Genomic DNA, 24,264 nt, shown 5'->3' with positions numbered 1-24,264 from the left:
AGTTAAACATTTCGTACGATAAGTTTATTGTGATAAAATGCAAATGGTAAAATTAATTGCAAAAGCACCCTGGGGAGGAAATCAACAATAAATAGGATGAGGACGAGAGTAGCAGATGGAGGTTAGAAGCGCCGGGGAAAGGGTTTTTTTTTGTAAAACAATGGCATGCCATATGCAATCCAAAAAAAGATCAAAAGCTATATAGAAAACCCCTAAACAAAAATTTCCATCTCAATGTCAGAATGAAGAATTTTACTGTACGCGATTAATCAATTTCTGCCCCTGGATAGATGATGGAAAATGCAATTTACAATTTTTGTCTTAGATGAATTTTCAATTGCATTTTCCTTGAATATTTTTTTTCCCTCTTTCTGTTTTACGTTGTTTATATCTAAAGGGAAAAAGAGAGAAGGAGAGAGACAGCTCCATTAACATTTCTATAATGATGTCGATGCTGGCGTCTTGAAAAATTTAACTTGTACACGTTTAAATTTGGTCAATACTCTTTCCATATTTGTCTATTTCTATTACGACAAAGAGCATCATTTGGTCGGCTTTGTGGACCAAATAAAAGTCTTTCCATTGCTTTTGTTTTACAATTTGCATAATTTTCAATGCACGCAATTTTCATTCAAAATGTCGATATTGCCGTAACGCCCCGGAACATTGTGGCCAAAATGGCTTCTACTGGTTGCTGGGCAAACTTTTTTGGTCATATAATTTTATCTATATTCTCTCTGTGTGTGTGTGCGTATGAAATGGCTAGCCATGTGTTTGGCGTACTTCTTTTTAAGTGATTATTACACAAATGGCAGCTGCAATTCAATTTTGTTAGCCAAATATAGGAAGCAAAGGCAATGTTTACCCTTTTTTGGCTTTATGCTTTAAATCTATAAAGATTTGTATATTCTTAGCCATTTTGCATTGACTAAATGGAATTGTAAGGTCTTTCTCAATGGTTAAATCCATTTCCCAAAGAAATTTCCGCATTTTATTATTGAATTAGTAATTTTAATCAAGTAAAAGGACGAATATCCGATTATAGAACTAATTAAATGCACTTTAAGGTATTTTAAAGCATAAACTAGTAAGAAATTTCAAGGAAGTTAATTTCAAGAAGGTTAATCCATTCTTTTATTCCACTGTGAAGTATTTTAATGCTCAAGATAGTAAGAGAAACTCAGAAGCGCCCCCACATCATATGGGAAAGTTGCCCCATGCCCCAAAAAGGTCAAGTTTAAGGTTTCTAGTTCATCCTATATTCAATCTTCTAATAGTTATCTCCCCTCGAAAATAACATTCCGACATCAATCTCAAAGATAGCCCACCGAAATAAAAGAATGTCATCAATCGTCTTCCTATACCGACCCCCCTCTTCTCTCACAATTTGTTAAACAAATTAGCTCACATGTTATCCTAATCGTGCGGCAACTGTGAAATTAACGCCCAACTCGTCAAAACAAATTATGATAAAAACATAAAAAGGCCATTTAAATGATTTTTATATACCCATTGCCTCAATCCTCCCCCTCACACATACATTGACATAAATTTTCACCATAATTAAAATAAATGTTTTCAATGGCTAATAATTGCCAAATAAATTAATTTTAATTGCTAGACGGGTGGCAAAATAAGCAGAGAGAAAGAAAGAAGCCAAAAAAAATATAAAGAAAATGCCAGCTAAAAATATAATTCAAAGCGGCATATAAATATATAATTTTTTGATCTTTTTTTGTCGTGTGTGTGTGTGAGACGACACACACACACAAACACCCACGCATGTGCATACAAAACTCGAATGTTTGCATTTATTTTTAAATGTTTCGCTTGCTGACTCGACCCAATAGGCTAAATGCCACGCCTCTTTTTCAACACCACACACATGGCCAGTGTTGAGCAGATGTCGCACAAACCAATTCTGTGTGTGTGTTTGTGTACAGGTGGGCAGAAGAAACATTTGAGGGGGAGCAGAATAAAAAACACTTAAAAATACATAAAAATACCAATGAGGCAGAAAGCTCTTTTCCATGTTGACTTTTTAGATATTTATGGCATTCTTTTGAGATACTTTTTACAAGGGGATTAGCAAACGATTTATGAGCTCACCTTTGATACAAAAGGGAGAGAGAGAGAGAGAGGGTGGGAGAGAGGGAATGTCCACCCGTCATCATTTTGGTTAATAAGAAAAACTAAGCTGCACACAATTTACCTACATGCAAATAAGTGTGTTGCCAGAGAGAGCTGCCAGAGTTGCCACAGAAAAGCACTTGTCAGTTTGGTGACCCCGACCACCCCACAGGAAAAAAAGGCAACATGACATTGTGTTTTTTCTGTTTCGGCATAAAATATATATATATTTATATACACACACATCCAGTGTGCTAGTTGCTTAATTTTCTGACAGGGGCGGCAGGTGTGAAGTTGTTTATTCTTCTTGTGGTGTCCTCATTCCATAGAAGAAGATTACTACATATTTGCTTTTTGGATTGTTTGCGGCTTCCTTTTGTTGATTGGCAGCAACTGTCCCTCCCGTCCGTACGTCCACCGTTCAGTTTCGGTTCAGTTAATATTTACTCACGTAATGCAGTTGACAACGTTGGTGAGGCATTTATTTGTTTTCATAGTTTCTTTTTTTTGGTAATTAAATGGCAAGCACGGTCGCTGAAATTAATTCAATTAACTTACTACGGCAAGTTTTTGTGTTTACCCAGGTGGGAAAAGCTGAAGAGGACGTTGAAAACATTTTCGTATGAAAATACGATTGTTTTTTTCCATTTATCTAGCATTTGAAAGTCCTTCGTTAATATTAGTTAATTAGAATTTATAGCAAGTGATATTTTCAAATTTATAAGTAAATAATATGGTTTTATTCAATCATCTTCGATTTTATACTTAAATCATTCTTGCTCGATCCCTTACTCGTACTTGGTTTAGTGTTTTTTACTAAGTCCTGCAATCTGATGTGCTTTAAAAGGACATGTGAGAAAGGCCTAAGAAAGGGCTCTAAAATCCCATAGATTCGAGTAGTCAAAATTTCGTTGTTCATTATGTGTTGTTTCCCTCTACAAAAAGCAAACCACAACGAGAAATGTTAGGAGAAATGTTTCCGCCAATCTTTCGAATCGTATGCGAGGACAAATGTCAGGTTCGGTCGTAAATCAAATGGAATTTACAGTAACATTGTGAGAGCAGAAAAAAAATCTCTTCACCATAAATTAATTCATATTGAAATAACCAAATAAACAACCATAACAGGACGAAAAACTCAACCACAATGAAATGTGATGGGCTCTTCGGTCGTAGAAAGAACATGACCAAAATATATGAATTGTGTGTGCGCTTGGATTTTATGGTAATTCAATAAATTGAAAATGACAAATTGTGTCATGTTGCGGTCATTGGAAATGGCAGACAACCCTCTTTGAAAAAGAAGGGTGTTAGTTGGTGAAGTGGGGAGGAGGCGAGATGGAAAATGACAGGGCTTAATTAAATCCATGTTGAGGAACAATAAAAGTTGCAAATGGCTTTAAAGTTACTATGCCCAAGCTCTGCGAGAGGAGGGGTGAAATGAAGGGCCAAGGGGCGCCGCCCCATCTGCAGCAGGAGAAGCACCTACAAGTGCCCTTCCCATCAATCAATCAAAGGCGATCAATCAAATTGTTGTCAACATGGTGAAGCACACGGCGCACGCAGCTGATGACAATGATGTTGTTGCTGCTGCTGCTTCTGCTCGCTAGATGGCGTGTCGAACAAGAACAATGTGTTCTTCCATGTCCTATCGATGCTTTCGCTCCACCTTCTCCACTCTCTTTCCACCTCCAACTACACTAACGAGCGCTAATGGACACTCTTGGCTATTCCTCCCATTCCCGTGGCAAACTACTCAACCAAAAATGTTTGTAGCTCCCCTCGGATATATGGAAACTTTGCTCCACGCAATATTGCGTCGATTATCTTCAATCAAAAGCACACTTGATTGATGACTGCAACCGTCTGCCGACTGACTGAAAAGATATGTACATACATATTTGTCCTCTGCTTGGCTTTAAATGTCTTTTTCTTAAGAACTATATAGAGAACAGACGACCTAAGAACTTAATGCCCCAGTCATTCATCAACAATTTGATTACAATTTCAAATAGGCGAAGGAAGTCGGCATAGGAAATCACGCTTTTCAACAATATTTCATTTTTTTCACCACATTTTTAAATTGACCAACAATTCGAGCGACCTCACTTTGCTGTTGCCTTCTTCTGCTTCTTGGCCTGTTGGCCTATGTAAATTCTTTTTACCTTGTGATATTTCCATATAAATGAAGCCATAAATGTTGCGCATAATCAAATAGTTTTCAACAGATTTTCTTTTCCTTTTCATTCACTCCCTTCTTGACCGCATGGGCAATCTTCTCCTGCTGCCCCCACCCCCTTCACACATGCCACATAAAGAGGAGGCGTCTCTTGCTAAATGTTGCTAATGATTTTCTTTAATGTTCCATTAAAAAAAAAAAAAAAGAATCCAACTCAAACCACCCCCCCTTTCTCTGGTTTTCGCATAATTTATGCAAGTGGCGGCTGTTGCTTTTGCTCTCTTCCCTTTTGCTTGCTTTTGCTCTCTTCAAATAATTTGTAATTAATTTTTGCAGCTGGTAAAAAATTCGAAAAACTTTTTTAGAATGTATTTTAGCTTCATTACTTTTTTTTTTTTGAATGCAATTAATTTGCCATTTTGTTCTAATGCGTTTGCCATTTTGGCATATTTTGCCTTGATAATTTTTCTATATTTTTGTTTTTTTGTTCGAGGGCAAATTACAATATCAAAATTACCTACCCCCCGATAATTGCGCTTTGTTTCGTTCATTTTTTTTCGTGCTTGGCAGTCATTATCGATTTTCACTTTTCCTCTACCATCAGGAAAAACAACCAACCAAAAAAAAAAAAACAAAAACCATCACTACTAACTTATCAGCAGAAAATATATAGTCGGAATGACAAAGTGTGCACGGGAAATAGAGAAAATAAATGGAAAGTTTATCAAAACAAAACGAATCTGTCAGTGAAACTTTGTGTGCTAACCAATTGGTAGCAATAAATGCAAATAATACAATCTTTTTATATACACATATATACGACGCAGTAGTCATTCAATATGTGAGACTCTACATTATTCTCGTAGAGATACAATTGCATGAATCAATATCAGTAGTCAATAGATTAAATCATAAGGATTGCTAGACAATGTTCAATTATCAATATCAAAGTAATACAGAAAACAAATTTCGTTTAAAAAATGTTTTGTTAAACTGATTATTGCATACTTTAGGGAGGAAAAAGTTGCTCCATTTCACTTATCTAGAACAGTCACTTATATAAATGGATTACAGATAATTTCGAAATATTAGAACCATTTTTGAAATCTCTAAATATCGCAAAATAATCAAAGCAATATTAAATACTATCTGGCTTATCTAATACATTTCATTCTTTGTCGTTTTTTTTAAATTTTAAGCGTTTGCTAGGAAGTATTAATCAATTAAATGAAAATAAATTGAACCTGTTGAATAGAAGTGGCGCAAAGAGTTCCTTTCTCATTTGCTATTTAACTTTGGGTACAGATTTTGTACTCATCCAAGAGTCTTACTAGTTCTTAGCATTCGTTTTTGTTAGTTCAATAGTTCATTCACAGTTTGCCTCACTCTTTTAAGCAGACAACATAGAAAGGTAATCATTCTGTTCACTTCAGTTTTTGTACACTGTATTTAAAGATAAAAAGATAAAGATACAAACGATGGCCATTAGCAAAGCAAAAAAAAAAAAATAAAATGAAAGCAGCTCGAAATGTCATAAACTGCCACTACTAGGTTAGTTCTTCTAGCACAAGAAAAACACCAAAACTAAAAGAAGAGAGCAATGTTGAAATTTCACTCGATGTGGACCTCTTGGTCTCAACGTCTTTCGAAGGCACTCGAAATATTCGAAATGTCTCTTGGCCAGCCAACAAAATGGGAAAAGAAATAGAAACGAAGAAAACTAGCAAAAGAGAACTCAACTTAAACTTGGATGGATTTCCATTGGCATTTTGGAAAAGAATTTCTATGTGGCATGACCAAAAGTTGTTCAAGTGCATTTGAGAATCACTTCAATGGCTCACACACATACACTCGAACAATTGGTCACATATGTGTGTGAGTGTGTGTGTGTTTGCATGCCATTAAAGCAAAGTCCAAAATTGTTTACCGATGCGATAATTAGGCAAATGTCAAAGCAGTTCCAATTTGCTAAACACACAAAATATGCGTGGTTAGAACAAAGGTGAAGCAGCAGAAGGAGATGGAGAAAGGAGGCGAAGCTTAGTTGTTGGGGTTGTCGCATGTGTGTGTGAATATGAATTATATTATTAAGCCACACACAATACGCACACATGGCCAAGTCGTCGTCTCCTCTTGGTCTAAATGAATCCATTTCTTCACCCCTCCATTTAGTAGTAGTTGAAAACAAACCCTACCAACTATGCCTCCATTTGGCATTTCTAATTATGTTGTCTCGCTTATTTGTTCCTGTTTATTCCTGTGTTTTGCCACCGTTAAGGGGCTTGTTTGCATTCCTTATACGACCCTGTGGGCCAACCGAATGCCGGACGTGTGAGTGCGACAGAGTAAGCAAGTGAAACCCGACAATAATTACACGGCGTTTATATTATTCAAATCCGACGTAAACGTAAATGTAATTAAGCTCATGAGAATTAAACCGTCGAATCGAGCGCAATTCAACAATCCTTTTTTTCTTCTCTCCGTATTCCTTCTACTCACTCCTATTTGGTTGGATAATTCAGCTTATCGAGATTGTTCTAATTTAAAGAGGGGTGGATAGAGGGGTGACAGGTCGCACATTGCATATAAATTGGCTCATTGCTAGAGATTTTGCGCTTAATTTTGTTACAGCCATTACTCATAGATATAGAATTAGACCCTTTAAAATGTAAGGGTATTACGACTTTTAGATTACCTCAGCTGAAAGTCGTTCGTTGCATACTTTAAGGAGTTACTAAAAAAATCCAATTAACGCTAAAACATTTATCTTTCCAAATATATAGTGATGGCTATATAAACCCAATTTATATTTACTCTGTTCTATAGTTCTTAGCATACTTTGGTGGGTAGGGGAGGTCGAACTGTAAAATCAAATTGCCAAAACTATCGAAGAAGAAAAAAATATAGCTTAGATAAAATTTGGAAAAATGTGTTTTGGCACAAAAGCCATGTGTCCTGTCCCGTCCCTCCCTCTCTTAAACTCTCGACAACATTAAAAACCAATCAAGCGTATTGTCACATAATCAACCCGCAGCTCATCAGCTTCAACTTAGAGCTGGCAGCGTTCCGCTTCTGGCTTTCGTCCTGGTTTCCCCGCACTCCCTCCTCCTTCTACGGTTGTGTATATTTTTCACAATCTTTTTTCTATTATGATTTTGCTTTTTTATTAACTCGCTCAGCTACGATGTCTTGGAAGTCGTTCGCATCGCATCGCGCTATCATGTCACATACAGGGACGACAACTCTTTGCTAACATAATAGTTTTGCTTATGAAAACAAATTCAATTTTGAAGCTGCTTATGGAAATGTTTATGCAGGACGTGCGCACACACACACACACACAGAAAGGGGAGGAAACGTTGATACACGTTGGGTATATGGGCGTGGCTATGGACTGCGTTTGGAGAAAATTAATGTCACATGACAAGGAGGAGGAGAATGGGTTGGGAACACGCGAGTCAGTGCTACTCCTACTCCTGGCATGCAGTCAGATAAACAGCAAGCGAGCAGTTTGTAAAAGGGGGCGGGAGGTGGAATGCAGGTCGGGTGGTGGGGTGGTTGACTTGTGTCATGACTCTTGGCATATTTTGCAGCAGCAGCAGTACAGTTTCGCTTCATGCTCCTAAGTTGACTCTAACAAATTGAAAATCATTGAACAGGAGGGAAAAAGTAAAATGTGCCTCTGCCTAAGCAACACAAGAGCGGGAGAGAGAGAGGCACACACTGTGGGCTGTAGTTAACAACAGTGTAAGCAAGCATCAAACCTTTACACAAACGAGGGATGCAAAAAAGTTATCAACGACTATACAATATACCCTATAAAAAGCTATAAATCACGATTTAGCATCATTTCAGCAAACAGAATGTATATGCTCTTCGAGTTTTCTATAGAGTGACATTTGTGCTTAAAACTAACCGCAACTTGCCTCTGCTGTTTCCTCTTTCTCCTCCTCCTACTACTCTAGCCATTTGCCGCCTGACAATATGCCACAAAGTATGCAACAATTTGCTGCATAAATACTTCGTACCAAAGCACACCAGGATAGAGCGAGAGAGGGCCGACTTGTCGATGCGTATGTGTGCAAGTGGGTGTGATAGAGCCCACAGGGTGTGGGTGGGGCAGAGAGCCGTTTGAATGGCAGTAAACGGCGCATAAATGTGTTCCTACTACTACTATATACATATATACGCCTGAACAAGCAAGTTTCAGTTCTATTTTCTGCTACCATTTTAAACTCATCCATATAATGGAATTTTGTTGTAGCAATTTTTCAGTACAGCAAACAAGGCTGTAATATAAGAGGAGGAGGGAGGGGGGGGGCAACGAGAGGAGAAATTTAAGAATTCAACTTTACTTTTAATTGCAAAACACTCGAATTTTTGGTGTCGCCTGGCCCACATGTCGTATGAGTAATACAAAAAAAAATATACTAAATACAAATATTTCCATATGCAAATGTAAGAGAGAGAGAAAAAGTGTGGTGTGTGCTGTTCACACTTAGCGCTCCATAAAAACTAAACTCTAACTTCCGTTAGAACTTCCTCCCCCTGCCAACTCCCCCTCTCTCTCCTTCAAGCTGTCAAGGAGCAGCTTAAACCAAAGCAAACCACATAATCTAAAATAATTTGTGCGCACACTGAAAATTTACACCTGGGCAACCTGAACCGAACCCAACCACGTGGCGCAGTGCGCGTCGTCTCCTTGCGTGTGAACAATTTTCTAGCAATTGCATGCAACAATTCTTCTTGCCAAAATACTTAAACATTTTAGGCACGCTTCCGCCGCGGGGTGTGAATTTTTTCTTTTACTTGGACCCTTGGTTCGTTTGTTCTTGAGATGATGGCTTGGTTTTTCGGTCACGCATACGCCCCGTGTGTTTTGCAACAAATCAGCTAAGGCTGTGAATTTCAATTAAAGAAAATGAACAACTATGTTTGACTTTCCTTAAGGGCTATTTGCCTTGTCTCTCTTGACCCGGGTTTATTACACATTTTATTGAGAGAGGATTAGCATGCATGTCACAGAATATAGGCCCAGTTCTGCCGAAAAGTTTTAATAGAGAAGCGCTACTATTTATTCAAGTTGGAAGCAGAAAACGTGCCTTGATCCAACAAAAAAAACAAACACTTTAAAATCCTCACGTAACTTTGAATCGGGATTAAAGGCTTGCTTTTGGCTGGGGGAGTGAGTAAAAATAGCATCATTTTTTGTGTAAACAAAAAAAACAAGTGTGGCAAAAACCACCGCTCCATCAACAAAAATCCAGCCGCCATTTCACAACGTATAGAGAGAGGGAGAGATTTTTATGTAAATATTCCCCATTTTTTGGGTTTTTTGTTTTTGGTTTTTTGTTATGCCAGGTAGCCAGAAAATAAACTAGCCATGGTCCTTAGCAAAACTGCAGCTGCAACTAAATCAAATCCAAACAAAATGGCCAAGTAGGGAGGAGGAGGAGGAGGAAGATCCTCTTTCTGACATTGCCGCTGCGCCATGCAATGCAAATTGAGTTGCTGCTGATGTAACTCACTCGGGCAAGAGTTTTGCTCTCTCTATCTCTCTCTCTTTCTCTCTCTGTGTGTGGCATTAACTTTGCCTGTGATTAAGTTAAAGTGTTTTGGGTTAAACAAGATTCGGAGCATAACCTTCTCCCTCCCAGGCCTGTTTGTTAGTGTCTCTCTGAGCAAAGTTTGCAACGGGTCGTCCTCAAAGTGTGTGTGTGTGTGCGTGTGGCACATGTGTTGCCAGTTTTAAAGTTAATTAAATGGCAGGCACAGAGGAGGAAGGCAACGGGCAGAGGCTTCTTCTCTCTAAAGATTTCTTCGTCTTTAATTTTTAGCGCGACATTTAAGCAAATTTTCTCTTGCAATTGTCAACCAAAACAGGAGGAGAAAAAAATGTAGCTTTATTTTTGAGGATTTTTCCAGGTGTTTCATTTTTTTTTCTTTTGCTTTTTGCCAAAAATTCAATTAACTTGCATACAAAACCACAGCAAGTGGAGAGATAGAGAGGAAAATTTTACCTTGTGCTGGCTTAAACAAACCGCAACCCAAAAATGCCCTGACCTCCCACCCTCCTCCCTCTCTCTTTTTTACTCCTGCCAGTCTGTGAGTTGTCTATGAAAATGTTTGTGGTTTGTTTTTTTTTCTCATATTTCCATTTTTGGTAATAGTTAGAAGGAAATGTTCAACTTTTTGGGACTGATATGTGTGGTTTAATAAATTTATTTACTTTTTTTTGTTATTTAATGCGACATGCAACAACAATTTCAGAGAAAAAATATATTAACATATCATTTTTTATAATTTATTTATTAAGTTTTAAAAATTAACAAGGCTTGAGAGAGAAGCATATATTGAGAGTGAAAGAACTTTATCAATTCTTTTTTGTTTTTCGTTTTTGCTTTTTTTTTTTTTTGGTTTCTGTTATTTTTTTCGATTGTTGTTGCATGCTGCAAAATAAATAACAAAATATGTAAAAAAAAAATCCAATAACTATGCACAAAATGCAGTTGCTACACTGCCACAACAACAACAACAACAACATGCACCGACACACCACCACCACCACCACCACCGTCACCAACAACAACAACAACAACAACATCACCACCACCACCAACAACACCAACAACAACAACAACATCATCATCAACTTGTTGCCCAAGCTCAAACGCACAATCTCTGTCAATTTAAAGAGCCACCGCTATTGGGACCAGGCACCGCCTTCCCACCATTCGGAGCCCCCGAATATCATCCAACCACACCCGAGAATTGGAAGGGAGCCGCCATTCATCCCACTGGCTTGATGAAGGAGCCCACCGGCGTAGTACCCGGTCGCAATGCACCGGTTGCTTTCACACCCCAAGGACAGGCCCAGGTGAGTGTTGTTATATGCAACAAAATTAATGGGTATTTCTTCTGGCTTACATCCTCCAGGGAGTGGGAGAAGGAGGGATGGGGTTTGGGAGGATGATGTAACCAGATAATTCAAATTGATATTATTTAACAACAATTTCCTTTCGCTCTCTCTTTCTCTGTCTCTCAGGGTGGCGTAATGATGGTCTATGGCCTGGACCACGACACTTCCAACACAGATAAACTCTTCAATTTGGTTTGCCTGTACGGCAACGTGGCTCGGGTAAGTGCACACAACAATTTCATTACTTTTTATACTTAATCTGATCAATTCTCGATGGGGAAATTATTCTATAATATGATCATAAGACTCTGAAATATATTGAAACAAACTAGGATAGGATTCTGAGCCTGAGATATAATTGTTGATTAAAGCAGCAGAAATATTTCTCGAGATGCAATGTTTAATATATTTCATAAGATAAATAACATTTCCATTACTCTGGTTGTTCTATATTATTCTAGTTAATCGAATTGTTATTCATCTGTACATAGCTACATGACGTTAGACGTTAACTAGTCAGAATATAGAGAACTTTCAGCTTTTACAGAAAAAAACAAAATCGGAAGAATTATGATAAAAACCCTGAAACAATGACGTAGTAAATTGGAAGTTCGTGAGGTGTATAATCTCTTCCCTTCAATAATTATACTCAACCCTGCTTGAAATAATTGTATAATATTCAAGTCTTGTATACGCTATCAAATATGAAGGAAATATTCACTTAATGATTTTAAACTTTAATGCATTAAAAACCGAAATAGAATTCCAAAGGAATCTTTATTATTTTCGTTTTACAATTTGCTTTAATTTCAACTTCTCAATTCGCATTTCAACTTCTCTTCAAACATTCCTTGTACAAAAATTTAAAGTTCGTCAAGCTAAACCCATTTTTTGTGTCTTGTGAGTGGGTGAGGGTTAAGGAGAATTATGTAGCATCATCAGCTTGCACTTAGCCAAAGGCCCTCCGACTGTCGGATGAAAAAAGACGCATTTCATTGTCGTTGGTTGTGATGGTTCTTAAAAATGAGTCAGAAAGGGTGGCCCAGAGAGAGAAAGCATGAAAAAAAAGGTAAACGGGCAACCGCAAGACACATTTCTGTGTCTGTGCGCCATTTGTAAATGTGCAAATAAAACGAAAGGCAATAAAGGATGTGACTGGATGTGGGACCACCAAACGAATGTCCGCTCAAGCCTAGGCAAAAAGAAGAAGGCAACAACCAACCAACCAACTAGTAGACCACGACCAGAGACTGAGCAGTTGGATCCGGCGAAACACATTTAGATAAAGCGTTTTAGATTAATACCCTCAAACCATATACACAAATGTGTGTGTGGGTGTGTGTGTGTATGTGTGTGTGTATGTGTGTGTGTATAGCTTAAGGACAGCAATCAGTGCAGCGTCATCAGATTTAACACAGGGAATGAAGAAAGATTTCTCGCTCTCTCTCCCTTCTTTGAAAGCAATTGATTCTGATTTCTTTAGCTTGCCGCTTGTTGTAAATCAAAACACGGGGAAGACCATCCCAAAAAAAAAGAAGAAAAAAATCCATTAGTAAGCTTCAGTAAATGACAATTCAAATGCCAATTCAAACCTCATTGTTAATCTTGAGCTGCTGCTCCGCCCTTGTCTCCTTCCCCTTTTCTCTTAAGGGGACATCAAAGTTAAAATGTTCTCCTTGGCGTGCCAAGCTATTTCAAAAACTCACTTTCAGGCAAGACCTTTTCATATATGTCGTCCTTTGCCTTTTTTACTGTGCTACTCCACTGCGTGAGAAAGGTTTTTCCTTTATGAATTTGCGCTTACCAAGGACACAACTGTATAAAGTTTCGCTTTCTTCTGACATGTGTTTTCTTGATTTCATGTCAGATTCATACATAAAATTTCAAGCCTGAGTAACTTGAGCAAGGAAAAAACCTTGAAAAATGGTAAAAGAGGAGAGTGAAAGGTGTAAGGTTTGAGCGTGATAATATTAATATTTCTCCATTACCTTTGGTATTTATTTTAAAATCCAATACTTGGCATCGGTCCAATGGCCAATGGACTTGGACTTGTTTTTAGGCATCTTTTGAACGAATATTTATTCAAGCCCTTTTCTCACTTGTATACACTTTGCAAATGCCAATTGAACTTTTAATGAGGAGAGATAGTTGTTAGTAAACTTTACTTTTTGTTACTTTGAATCGCTGAACCGATTTTAGTTGGTTGGTCAGGTTAATTGGAAAGTCGAGTTACCATAACAGCAGCAGCAAAAAAGTCGAATTATCCTTTAGCCATTCCATACTATGCCACCTCAATCATTTTAAATCTGCTTTGGCAATTTTTCTCTTTTTGAGGCATAAATTAATTGACCACGACTCCCTAGTTGGCCATATTTCCATTGGCCGCGCCCACTAGCCCACAATTAAATGTATTTTACACTCTGGCAGAGTAAAGTAAAAGGAAAAAGGGAAAAACCATCACTAAAAGCCAAGAGTGAAGGACACGCTTGGTCCGTGTGAGTGTGTGTGTGTGTGCATGTATGTGAAAGGGAATTGGAGGAGATTAGTTGGTTAGGACAGGGCGATAATTTAAGGCTGGGTAATTTAGTTCAGAGAAACTAAAGCCATATGAAGAGGGAAGGATAAGTGGTGGGCTGGTGGAGAAGGATCAGGGGTGAGATTTATTACAAACTTCCTGTCCGAGACGGAAACTACTCATTAGCCATTAAAAATGATTATGCGCAAACATTATTCACTGGATATAAAGCAAAAGCCACAAACAAACGTTTCGTTCCTCCAACCCGCTTCTCCTTCTCCTCCTTTCCTTCTATCGCTTTCTGTGAGTTTTTGATTTCGTCTTTCTTTTTTTTCTTCCTTTGCGCCTGTCGCTATGCAACACAGAATAGAATGGTCGAAAAGGGCCGACGCCTACGCATTTTCTCTCGTCTCTCTCTCTCAGGGTTGCTTCCTCATTATAAAGTTCAATATGTGCGTGTGTTTGGGTGTATCTGTGTGTTGGAGTGTGGGTGTGATGGTACTTTAGTTTATGGGTCCGACATGTTTGAATTTCGAATGAGAAATTGATGGCCACTCAATCAAAATGCTGCTGTTGTGCCTCTTCTGTCTTCTATCTCTCCCTTGCCTTTTATCAATTTATGTGTGTGTGTGTGTGCACATGGGTGTTAATGGGAGTCCCATTGGACATGCTTCCCTTAAGCCATGTTTTCTGGAATTCAAATGCCAAGTTCGTTTAGTTAACTAATGTAACCATTCATTTTTGTAGGGCATGCTAAATTGGCGAAGGACAATTTGATTATCCCGTCAAGCATGCTCTCTTTTGAAGCAAACTCTCTACCTACTTTTACTCTGTCTCCTTCTCCCTCATTGTGTCACGTTAAGCAATCTGGTTAATTATTTTTTAGAATTCGTCGTGTGCAATGAAAATGAAGTCCGGTCATTAAATTGATTTGCAGGTTAAATGGCAAGGCACAAAAATCAAATAAGAACCCATAGAAGAGGAGGTGGGGCGAAAAGCCACCCCATTTCGGCCCACCACCCAGAAAGGTCAAAAAGTAGAAAAATCTTTTTTAACAACCGACCCAACACGCACTCAATTAAATGCTCATTAAAATCGCATTTGACCAGGTGGACTTCCAATTTGAAAGTACAAATGGGAGTGAGAGAAACAATTTAAGAAATATTTCCTAAATTTCTTTTTGTTTAAGAATTTCATCATGAAATTTAAGGCAAATTGTTAAAATTTCTTTTTCTGTTTCGTATAATAAATGGTTGAAATGCGTTTTGCCGAGTTCCTTCTCGTTTGGATTTCAACTTAAAACCAATCAATTAATCACCAAAAAACGGGTTTTTTCCTTTCTATCGACGCTTTAAGGACTCTTTCGATTCTCACTGAACAGTTTTTTGGGTTAGTAGCTTATTTTACTTCATGGTCGTACTAAATATGTTTTAGAATCCTTGTTTAGCAGAATGTGGCATATCATTTTACCAACCCTTAGGCTATTACGGATGATTTTTCAAATCATTTAATTGAAAAGTCTGTTCATTATATTTTCCATTTGATATATTTATATTTGGCATTGATGTTTGACTTCTAATTTAAAGAAGAGTCCGGCTTAAAAGTAATTTATGATTTCGATTTTAAGGAGCGTTATCTATTAATCTATTATCTAACTAGGTTAAGAAGCTCCTTAGGAAAAACCTTTAAAACAAAGCACTTTTAAGTTGTCCCTGATCAAATAACTAAAAACTAGGCCAATATCAAAACAGCATTTTGCTGCCTGTTTGTCAAACATGATTCTCCTGAGTATTATATAGACTTTGGAGGGCTTTACTCTGCCGCTGACCCCCCTTTACCTTACGTTGGGGGGTTAAAGTTGCCGCGATTTTTGTTTTTAGTTGCGCGTGAGCAGTTAAATCAAATGGCAAAGCAGACGCCATGCGACATTGCACAACATTAGAGGGGGGAAATCATTTTAATTATCGCAACATACGCGGGGTGGTGGGAAACCCATTGAAGATGTTGGGAGTGGATAGGGGGGAGGCGTAGAATAGAGGGCACTACGCAACAGCACAGCTCATTAGACACGCACCGAATATTTGTTGTACTTATTGTTGTTGTTGACCAACCGATGACCAACCAGGCATGAAGAGTTCTTTGATTTGTCCAACCCCGCCCCCTCCTGAAAATGCCGATTCCTGCACACACACAGAGCTGGAGAGGGGAGTGGGGAGAGTTTAGCACAAACAGCAGCAGCAGCTTTCGGTTCAGTTCAGTTCATTTCAGTTGTGTTTTATGTGTTTCTTTTTTGTTTCAACGGACAGAGCGGGACCCAGCCTTATGTTTGCATGTTTGTAATTTCATTATCCTTTTGTTTTCATATTCTCTTGAGCCTGTGAATATATCCACATCGTATCTGGCAGCTTTCTGCTTGACTGATTTATGGTCTATATTTATTTTTATTCATTTATTTTTGTTTTTTCTGTTTCATTTTAATGATACCATTTCGTGTCTCGCTTTTGGGTTTTTTGTTTTCGATAAGCCTCATTTAGTTTTTATTTACTTTTGGCCTACCCATTTGGTGGCACACTCTTCTTCTTCATCTCCTTCTTTTGCATTTCACCCCACTTTCCATATAAAATTTCTATATACATTCCATTGAAGCGTATGCGCTTTGATATGGACCCCCATTTCCCCCCGTACAATCGACCAAACCAATCCAAACCAATGCCATAAGCTGCAGCTGTATATAAACTGGATTGCGGCTAGCCCATTACAGGGAAGGGGGAGATGGCCGTGGGGTGATGAGAAATTGGTTGTAGGGTTTAATTGTGAGCAAATTGTTTGTGCCCTATTTACACATGACCCGCAATCTGTAGCCATAAATGGATATTTGCTTTATTCGCATTTTCACAATGTTTGCCAGTTAATTATTATCGGTGGCATATGTACGTTCTGTGTGTGTGTGTGTGTGTATAATAATATATTTGTCTCCATATGGGCACGATTACTTTTGGGTATGAGGCTTCTAAAAGGATCAGAATTTATCATTCAGTTATTGGCATAGTTGCTAAGGTTCGATCTTATAAGGAGAACTATAGTGAAACATATTTCGTTAAGATTAATTTTAAAGCTCAACGAAATAGATTACATTGTGTACTTTATAAAAATACTGCACAATAAATCCATCTATACTAAAAAATCAAATCTAATTGAAGAAAAATAAAACCAAAAACTATTGAACCCACTAGGCCACAATTCCTGTAACTCTGCTTCACAGTAGGAAGAGAGAATTCAGCTTAAGTGCTATTACAATAAAACCTCTGTCCAAACTCCTCCAAAAAGCCAACACACTACCAAAAGAGGAACAAACTTTTCGACCAAAACCTTAACTAAAAACCTTAACTCTAAAAATTATTATCGAACTCGCCACCACCTTAAAAATATGTCATTCCTACCATATATCCAAATTGGCATTCAAAAATACCTTCTACCATATCGAACCATATTTTTTTTGCTTGTCCACTGGCCAAGCCAATTCAGCAACCGGTTTTTAGCTTATTGAGTTCAATGGCTTAAAGCAAGAAAAGCGCAGCAAAGCCAGCAGCTAGAAAATTGATTTGCCAAGGCAATGAACGTAGCGAACAGGTGATCCAACCCAAACAGTGCAATATTTTCATAGCTTTTTTTCACTTTCACCTGTTTTTGCAGTTTGTTTTGGACTGTTTATATTATGGTCAATTATTTCTATGCTGTTGCAAGAGATATAACCATAAGAAAGGTAATTTCTCGAATGTTGTCCGTGTGTATGTGTGGGGTGTGCTAATGAGCGTGAAAAGCAATCGACAGTAATAAGAGTTTATGATGTTGAAATTTTTCATCAAAAGCGCTTTTGCAATGCAATTAAATTTGACCAGCAGCAGCAGCGCCACTCGAACTCATGTGTTTCTATCAGCTGTCATTATAGATTGGAAATGATGGCAACTTTTGTTTTCCAAAAGATAATTGTCAAAAAAGTGTCAAATAACTGTATGAAATAAAATTTTGGTGTGTGCCACTCATACACATTCACACACACCAGCCACTCATATTTGGCCATAAAAATTGTAAAGCAATAATATAACAATGTCAGCTATTTTTGGTAATTTGGCACGTACAACAAAATTTGATGACCTCAATCAGGAAATAGAAATTGTGAAAATGTCAGAAAGAAAGGAGTTTTGTGTGTGCCATAAAGGAGTGTGGGAAAGGAAAGGAACCAACATTGAACCAACAATATTGCATTTCGATAGAAGGAAATTCAATTTAATGGCCATTTAAGCGAGTGAGGGAGGGATGAATAACAACTAAACTTGGCTTAAGATTTGATGGATTAGATTAAATACATGCTTAACTCACTTTTCTTTTATCCTTTTTGCAGATCAAATTCTTGAAGACCAAAGAAGGTACCGCCATGGTACAGATGGGTGATTCAGTGGCCGTTGAACGTTGCGTACAGCACTTGAACAACATTCCCGTTGGCACTGGCGGCAAAATACAGATTGCTTTCTCCAAACAGAATTTCCTATCCGAGGTGATCAATCCGTTCTTGCTGCCCGATCATACACCCAGTTTCAAAGAGTATACTGGCTCGAAAAACAATCGTTTCTTATCGCCAGCTCAGGCCAGTAAGAATCGCATTCAACCACCGAGCAAGGTAAGTGTAATCGATAGACACATGGAGGATCAAATGTTTTAAATGGTTTTTTTTTTCTATTTCCAATAGATTTTGCACTTTTTCAACACACCGCCCGGCTTGACCGAGGATCAGCTCATTGGTATCTTTAATATCAAGGATGTGCCAGCCACTTCTGTGCGCCTATTCCCCTTGAAGACCGAACGTTCATCATCGGGTCTGATCGAGTTTCCCAACATATCTCAAGCTGTCCTGGCCATCATGAAGTGCAATCATCTGCCGATAGAGGGTAAAGGTGAGATAGTCTTGTGTTTAAGTGTTTTTCAAAAGAACAATGCAAAAAAGAAATGAAAAAGCAAAAGCATAATTAAAAAAAAAAAAAGAAATGGCAAATTAAAAAAAAAAACAATACAGCCAAAAAAAAAAGAAATCCTTCCTACCTCCACCAAACCCTAATCATCATCATCCAACATCATCCAACATCCTTAACACATACAAAACACCGCAGAAAAGTAGGCAACATAAATTTTCAGTTTAAAGCAAGGAAGTTTTTGGTGTCCAATTTCTATAGCCTTTTGACTTTTACTGTTAAGACAGCAAACATCATCCCCCTCCACCCCTTTGGGGCAAACTTTTTAGCCTTTTATGTTTCTTCGTGGCTGATTTTTGGGCCAAAATAAACTTTTTCAGTATAGTTGTGTGTGTGTTTGTTCGCCCCCAAATTGCTCGCGCGTTGAAAATTTTAATTTGGTAATTAAGATAAACAATTTCAGTTGGCAGTTATTTATAAATGGGCCCACCTCTATTGCCCTCTCCCTCTCTCACAACCCTTATGGCCGAAATGGGTTAACAATTAGTCCTAGCATTGGGCCAACATTCGAATTTCTCGAGGGCGACTGCTTGCTATAGGGACGAATAAAAACTTTGCACCATAAATATTTTCACCAGCCAGCAGCAGCAGCAGAAGCGTTACCATCATCATCGTCGTCATTGGAACTCATTTTGTTGTTGGCCTGCCCGCATTCTAATTATGATTCCCATAAATTCCTCTTGTTTCGCTTTTTACACTTGTTTCATTTTATTATTATTTGCCTTGTATATACATGGCAATTAATATGATAATTTTTTTGGGGGAGGCCGAAAACTTTTGCAATTCACAACAACAATAAAACAATCAACATTTGCCATTGGCTAGAAGAAAAATAATGTGAACACTCGCGACAAGTCCATTCGATTGGATTTTAAGCTCAAAGAGAAATTGCTGAAGGTGTTGGAGAAAACGTTCTCAAAATTTGGAAGCTTCCTTTTTGAAAGATTCCCTAAAATGATTTTAAATGTTCATTGATAGTTCTATTAAGTAATCAATATTTTCTCGACGGGTTTTCAAATACATTTCATAGATTTTATCAAGAAATCCAAATTCTTGTCGAATCGTTTCCCAAAGGCAATTAAAGATTTTTGTTCACAATTCTGTTTAATTTCAAGTCCGTGTTCGTATTATGTTTGATTTGCATCAATTTCTGCTGTAGTGTTCTTTGCCATTCTTTCTAATTTAGAATCGTATCCCTTGTTTTTTCGCCTATATCCTTATACCAATCAATAGATCATTCCAGCAAGTTTGCATATCGTTTTCTTTTACATTTTCTATGACAAATCTTATAAAATTAAAATCCACTAAAATATTAAAAAGTAGAAAAGGGAAAAGGCCGATCATCTGCTAGCAAAAGTCACTGTTTTTTTTTTACTTAAAAAATCGATTGAGCTTACTTTTTAGTAGTCAATCACAAATGAACGATTTATATGGCAGATTTAAAAGTAAAAGTACCCTTCGATACGTACCCTCATATACAATGTAGACAAATAGTAAAATTTTCATACTCGAAATATTTGTCAATAATATTTATGAGTGTGTGTGTGTGAGTGTGATGCCATGTATTTTATTTGGTTTTTGTTCGTTTAACTCTGCTCCAAGTGCCGCTCGAGTGCATGGTAAATAGTAATTAAAAGTGTAAAGAATGCAAATAAACTCGCACATGCAACGAATACATGCAAACAAAAACACACGATACACACACACACACACACACATACGCAGACTCGAATCTTCAATGGCAAATGCAAAATGCAAACATAAGTATGCCATTGCATACTTTTCAGCGCTGGAATTATGCGGCAATCAAATATTTTACCCATGGTTAATGAATTTGTGTGTGTGTACGGGTTACAGTTTATGCATTTGAGTGATTTCGTTGCCAAACAGAAAGCAATAAAAGGTTGCTCCTACATCCACCATTAAAACAAAGTGTTTGAGGTATTCTCTTTTCAGTGAGAGCTGACCCAAATTAAATTGGCCCATTTTTAATCAACTTTAGTCGGGTACCTTCTAATGTGTGGTCTTAATGGCTTTATTATAATAATAGGTTCCCTATATAATTTTATTATCAGTTATTCGCAGGTATCTTAAGCTTGTACATTGGTACTCTACCCAGTAATATCTGTAATCAGATTCACTCAGTTGTCTTTAGTGCTGATATTAACTGAAATTAATTGTGCTTTCGAAAAACTATACCTATATTTTCGTTCGTCTACTTCATATTTTTCTCTCATAACTATTTGATTTAGAATCGTTTCCCTTTTTTTTTGCCTATATCCTTATAATAAGACTCTGTTTATTTTTAGTATATTCTCAATCAGTATTACGGCAATTACTTAAATTGTTTAAACAAAATCTGTGATTGTGTTCATTTTTAGAGAGAACGGATTTTCGCCTAAATAGTTTTGATTACATACTCAAGGATGTGCTTAGGAATCAATTATATGAGGTTCTTAATGTCCTCGATACAAAAATTGACATTTTTAAATACCTTCTCTATTCTATCAATTTTAAAAGTAAATAAGATTCCGATTTTTTTAATATGTAAGTGGAAGATCCCCTTAATACAACCCATTTTCTTTCATTTTGTTTCGCCAAAGCTATTAGAATCAAGTAAATGTCGTTCTTAATATTTTAAAACGTTATCTTCTATAAATTTTTAATGTAACTATAATTCGGGTTTATTCAAACGTAGAAGAAACACCATATTTTCCTTCATCTTAGTTCGATTCGTTCTTGATTCGTCGTAAAACAACCATTTAACGCCGATTTTTCAAAAGCCAGTTTAAAATAAAGTGTATTTATATGCACTGCCGCCCAATCCTTCAGAATGTTCAATAAAGTCGGACTCTATTCCTAGGTATGCTTTCTAGAAGCTCTATCGCTTTTCATTAGGTTTGTGTGTAATCATTCTTGCCCTCCCACTGTCATCATCCATCCACCTGAATTCATTCCTCAAATCATTTTTTCCACTCCACTCCCAATATCCTTTCTCCTCTCCCTATATTTGCCACTCACGAGTTTACAATTCAAAAGACTAAAATTCAAATCTATACAACACTTATACACATTACTACACCAAAATAAATATCTATATACCATTTAAAATATATATGTATATCAATTTATATATATATATATATTATTTATATATTCTTTACCAGTTAATCACATCTCAACAAATATCCTTCCACTTTCCCAATCTATCCACTATCCGCATTATATAGGCACCAAATTCCCATTCATCATGAAGTTGTGCTTCTCATCATCGAAGAGCATGAACGGCGCCTGGAACAATGCGACCAGCGAAGGCATGATCGAGAAGGAGAACGATGTCGACTCCAAGGTGGACATCTACAATTGAGATTTGATAACGATTGTGTAAGAAGGGAGAGCAAGCAGAAAGCCAACAAGCAACCAACTATCAACAGGCCACTTTCTACCATCCGGCTGCTTGCCACAAGACACATTACACAATATATATACAAACAACTATAGCAACAACAACAACATCAACATCAACAGCAAATCTACTAAAAATTGCAACTAGGAAAACAAGCATATATATATCTATATATATATATATATGTATATATGATCATCAACCAAAACATGAGTGGATGCAACATCAGGATGAAGAGACACACACAAATATACTTTCTCTCTACAAAAGAAAACAAAAAAAAAATTTACACAGCTATATAGATGTCTACCTAATATCTATATATATAAAATAGATACTTATATATATTTATATATAGAGAAAGAGCGAAAAACATAGCCGGCGGCAACAACTTGATCAATTGTACAAATTTCTCATGCATTGCAAAACAAACAAAAAAAAACCAACAAACAATTGACTCAATAAGCAAAGAATAAGAAACAAACAAGCAAACCAACAACCAAACTAGTAGAAGAAGATAAAAAGGAAAAGAAGAAAGAAGAATATATGGATAAAGCGCGCAATTAGAAACCGCCATACGCAAACGCATGTAGCTTTTCTACGTGCCATTTTCCGATAATTGAATGGAAAATTCATATCAGTCGACAAAATGGCAACGTTGAAAAGCAGCAAAAAGCAAACAAAAAATAAGTCTCCCAATTTCCCCCCCTAATTCCCATCAATTTTTCCCTCCAGCACAATTAACAACTCCCATACACACTTTACACACTTAACACACACACACACACAACAAAATTACGACAACAAAAACAACAACATTCTCTTGTGTACATGCGTTTGCGTCTCATCAAACAGATAAAACAAAAAAATATATATAAAATAAAGAAGAAATACATTGTTAATTAATAAAAAAGAAAAAGAAAATCAGAATTATATAAACATTAGTTTACAGACAAGAAATCGAAGAAGAAAAAAAAGAAAGTGAAAAATGCAAAAACAGCAGCAACAATAACAACTACATCAGAAGGAAATCTAAAAAAGGACGACGAAAGAAAACAAAACACCAAGCAAAATAAATTAATTAATTTCCTCTTATTTTTCACTTTTTTTTTTTTTGTTTTTTGTACAGTTTTCCGTGTGTGTGGAAAATTTTTAAGCCGAATTGTAAACTATATGTTGTAACTAATGTTTAAATAAAAGAAAAAAAAATTAAAAATAAACCAAAAAAACAAGAAATTGAAAATTAAACAATTTTGATGTTTAATTGCAAAATGAAAATCCCAACTGAAACTAAAAAAACCAAGAGAGAACAAAAATATGAGAAACTTGAGTGTAACTATTTTTGGCAGCAATATTTTCTTTTGTCGTCGTGTGTTTTAGTTAAATTTATATAATTTATTTATTTTATATTTATAAATAAAAAAAAGGAAAGAAAAACACACACACAAACAAATAAAACAAAATAAAAATTGATAACAATTTCTTTGGACAATATTTCGACAAGTATTCGAAGGGTAAGAATAGACAGAGAAAAAGATTAGGAGAAAGCGAGAGAGAGAGAGAGATAGGGCAAAAGATATGCGACAGAAAATGGGAAAAATTATACTAAAAACGAAAACAAATTCAAAAAATATGGCAAAATGTAAAAAATTTAAACCAAAAATGTAGCAATTTTAAATCAAATTTATTAATTTATTAGTTATGCAAAACAAAACAAAAACAAAAAAAAAACGAAAAGTGCAGCCGCCAAGCGCACTTGCAAAAATTATAAATGTCTTTACTTTAAATTTAAACTTAAAAACAACAGAAAAGGAAAACAAATTCCCCCAAAAAAGCAAAAAACAAAACAAAAAATATATATATATTACAAAAATAAATTGAAAACTTGCACAAGCCAATGTTTATATACTAATATTTAAACAAAAACAAACAACAGAAAAGACAAGTCTATAAACATAAATTTTGTGTGCTTAATTTACAAGAAAATGAAAAACCAAGAGAAAGGGAAGTAAAAGGCATAAATTTATATAAATGAGAATGTGTGCTGTATATGTGTATTTAAACTATAATTAATTTTAATTTTACACT

The 24,264-nt window shown here is 36.5% G+C and overlaps 1 protein-coding gene across 14 annotated transcripts in view; it reads left to right on the top strand.

Moving 5' to 3' along the window:
- The window catches only part of LOC6640790 (heterogeneous nuclear ribonucleoprotein L), a 146,011-nt gene extending 122,615 nt beyond the window's left edge, over window positions 1-23,396 (top strand). For 11 of the 14 annotated variants that reach the window (XM_023174968.2, XM_023174962.2, XM_023174963.2 and 8 more), the window contains 5 exons: window positions 11,005-11,186; window positions 11,355-11,447; window positions 18,146-18,421; window positions 18,491-18,695; window positions 22,001-23,396. In XM_023174968.2, coding sequence (XP_023030736.1) covers window positions 11,005-11,186; window positions 11,355-11,447; window positions 18,146-18,421; window positions 18,491-18,695; window positions 22,001-22,137 — 893 coding nt within the window. In that variant the 3' untranslated portion in view covers window positions 22,138-23,396. Of the gene's footprint in view, window positions 1-10,974; window positions 11,187-11,354; window positions 11,448-18,145; window positions 18,422-18,490; window positions 18,696-22,000 lie in introns of all 14 variants that reach the window. The other 3 variants (XM_023174961.2, XM_023174965.2, XM_047009786.1) reach the window with 2 other exon arrangements.
- Window positions 23,397-24,264: the final 868 nt, after the last annotated feature.

Source organism: Drosophila willistoni (assembly GCF_018902025.1).
Source record: "Drosophila willistoni isolate 14030-0811.24 chromosome 2L unlocalized genomic scaffold, UCI_dwil_1.1 Seg168, whole genome shotgun sequence".
Lineage (NCBI taxonomy): Eukaryota > Metazoa > Arthropoda > Insecta > Diptera > Drosophilidae > Drosophila > Drosophila willistoni.
This window is presented reverse-complemented; position numbering and strand designations above follow the sequence as displayed.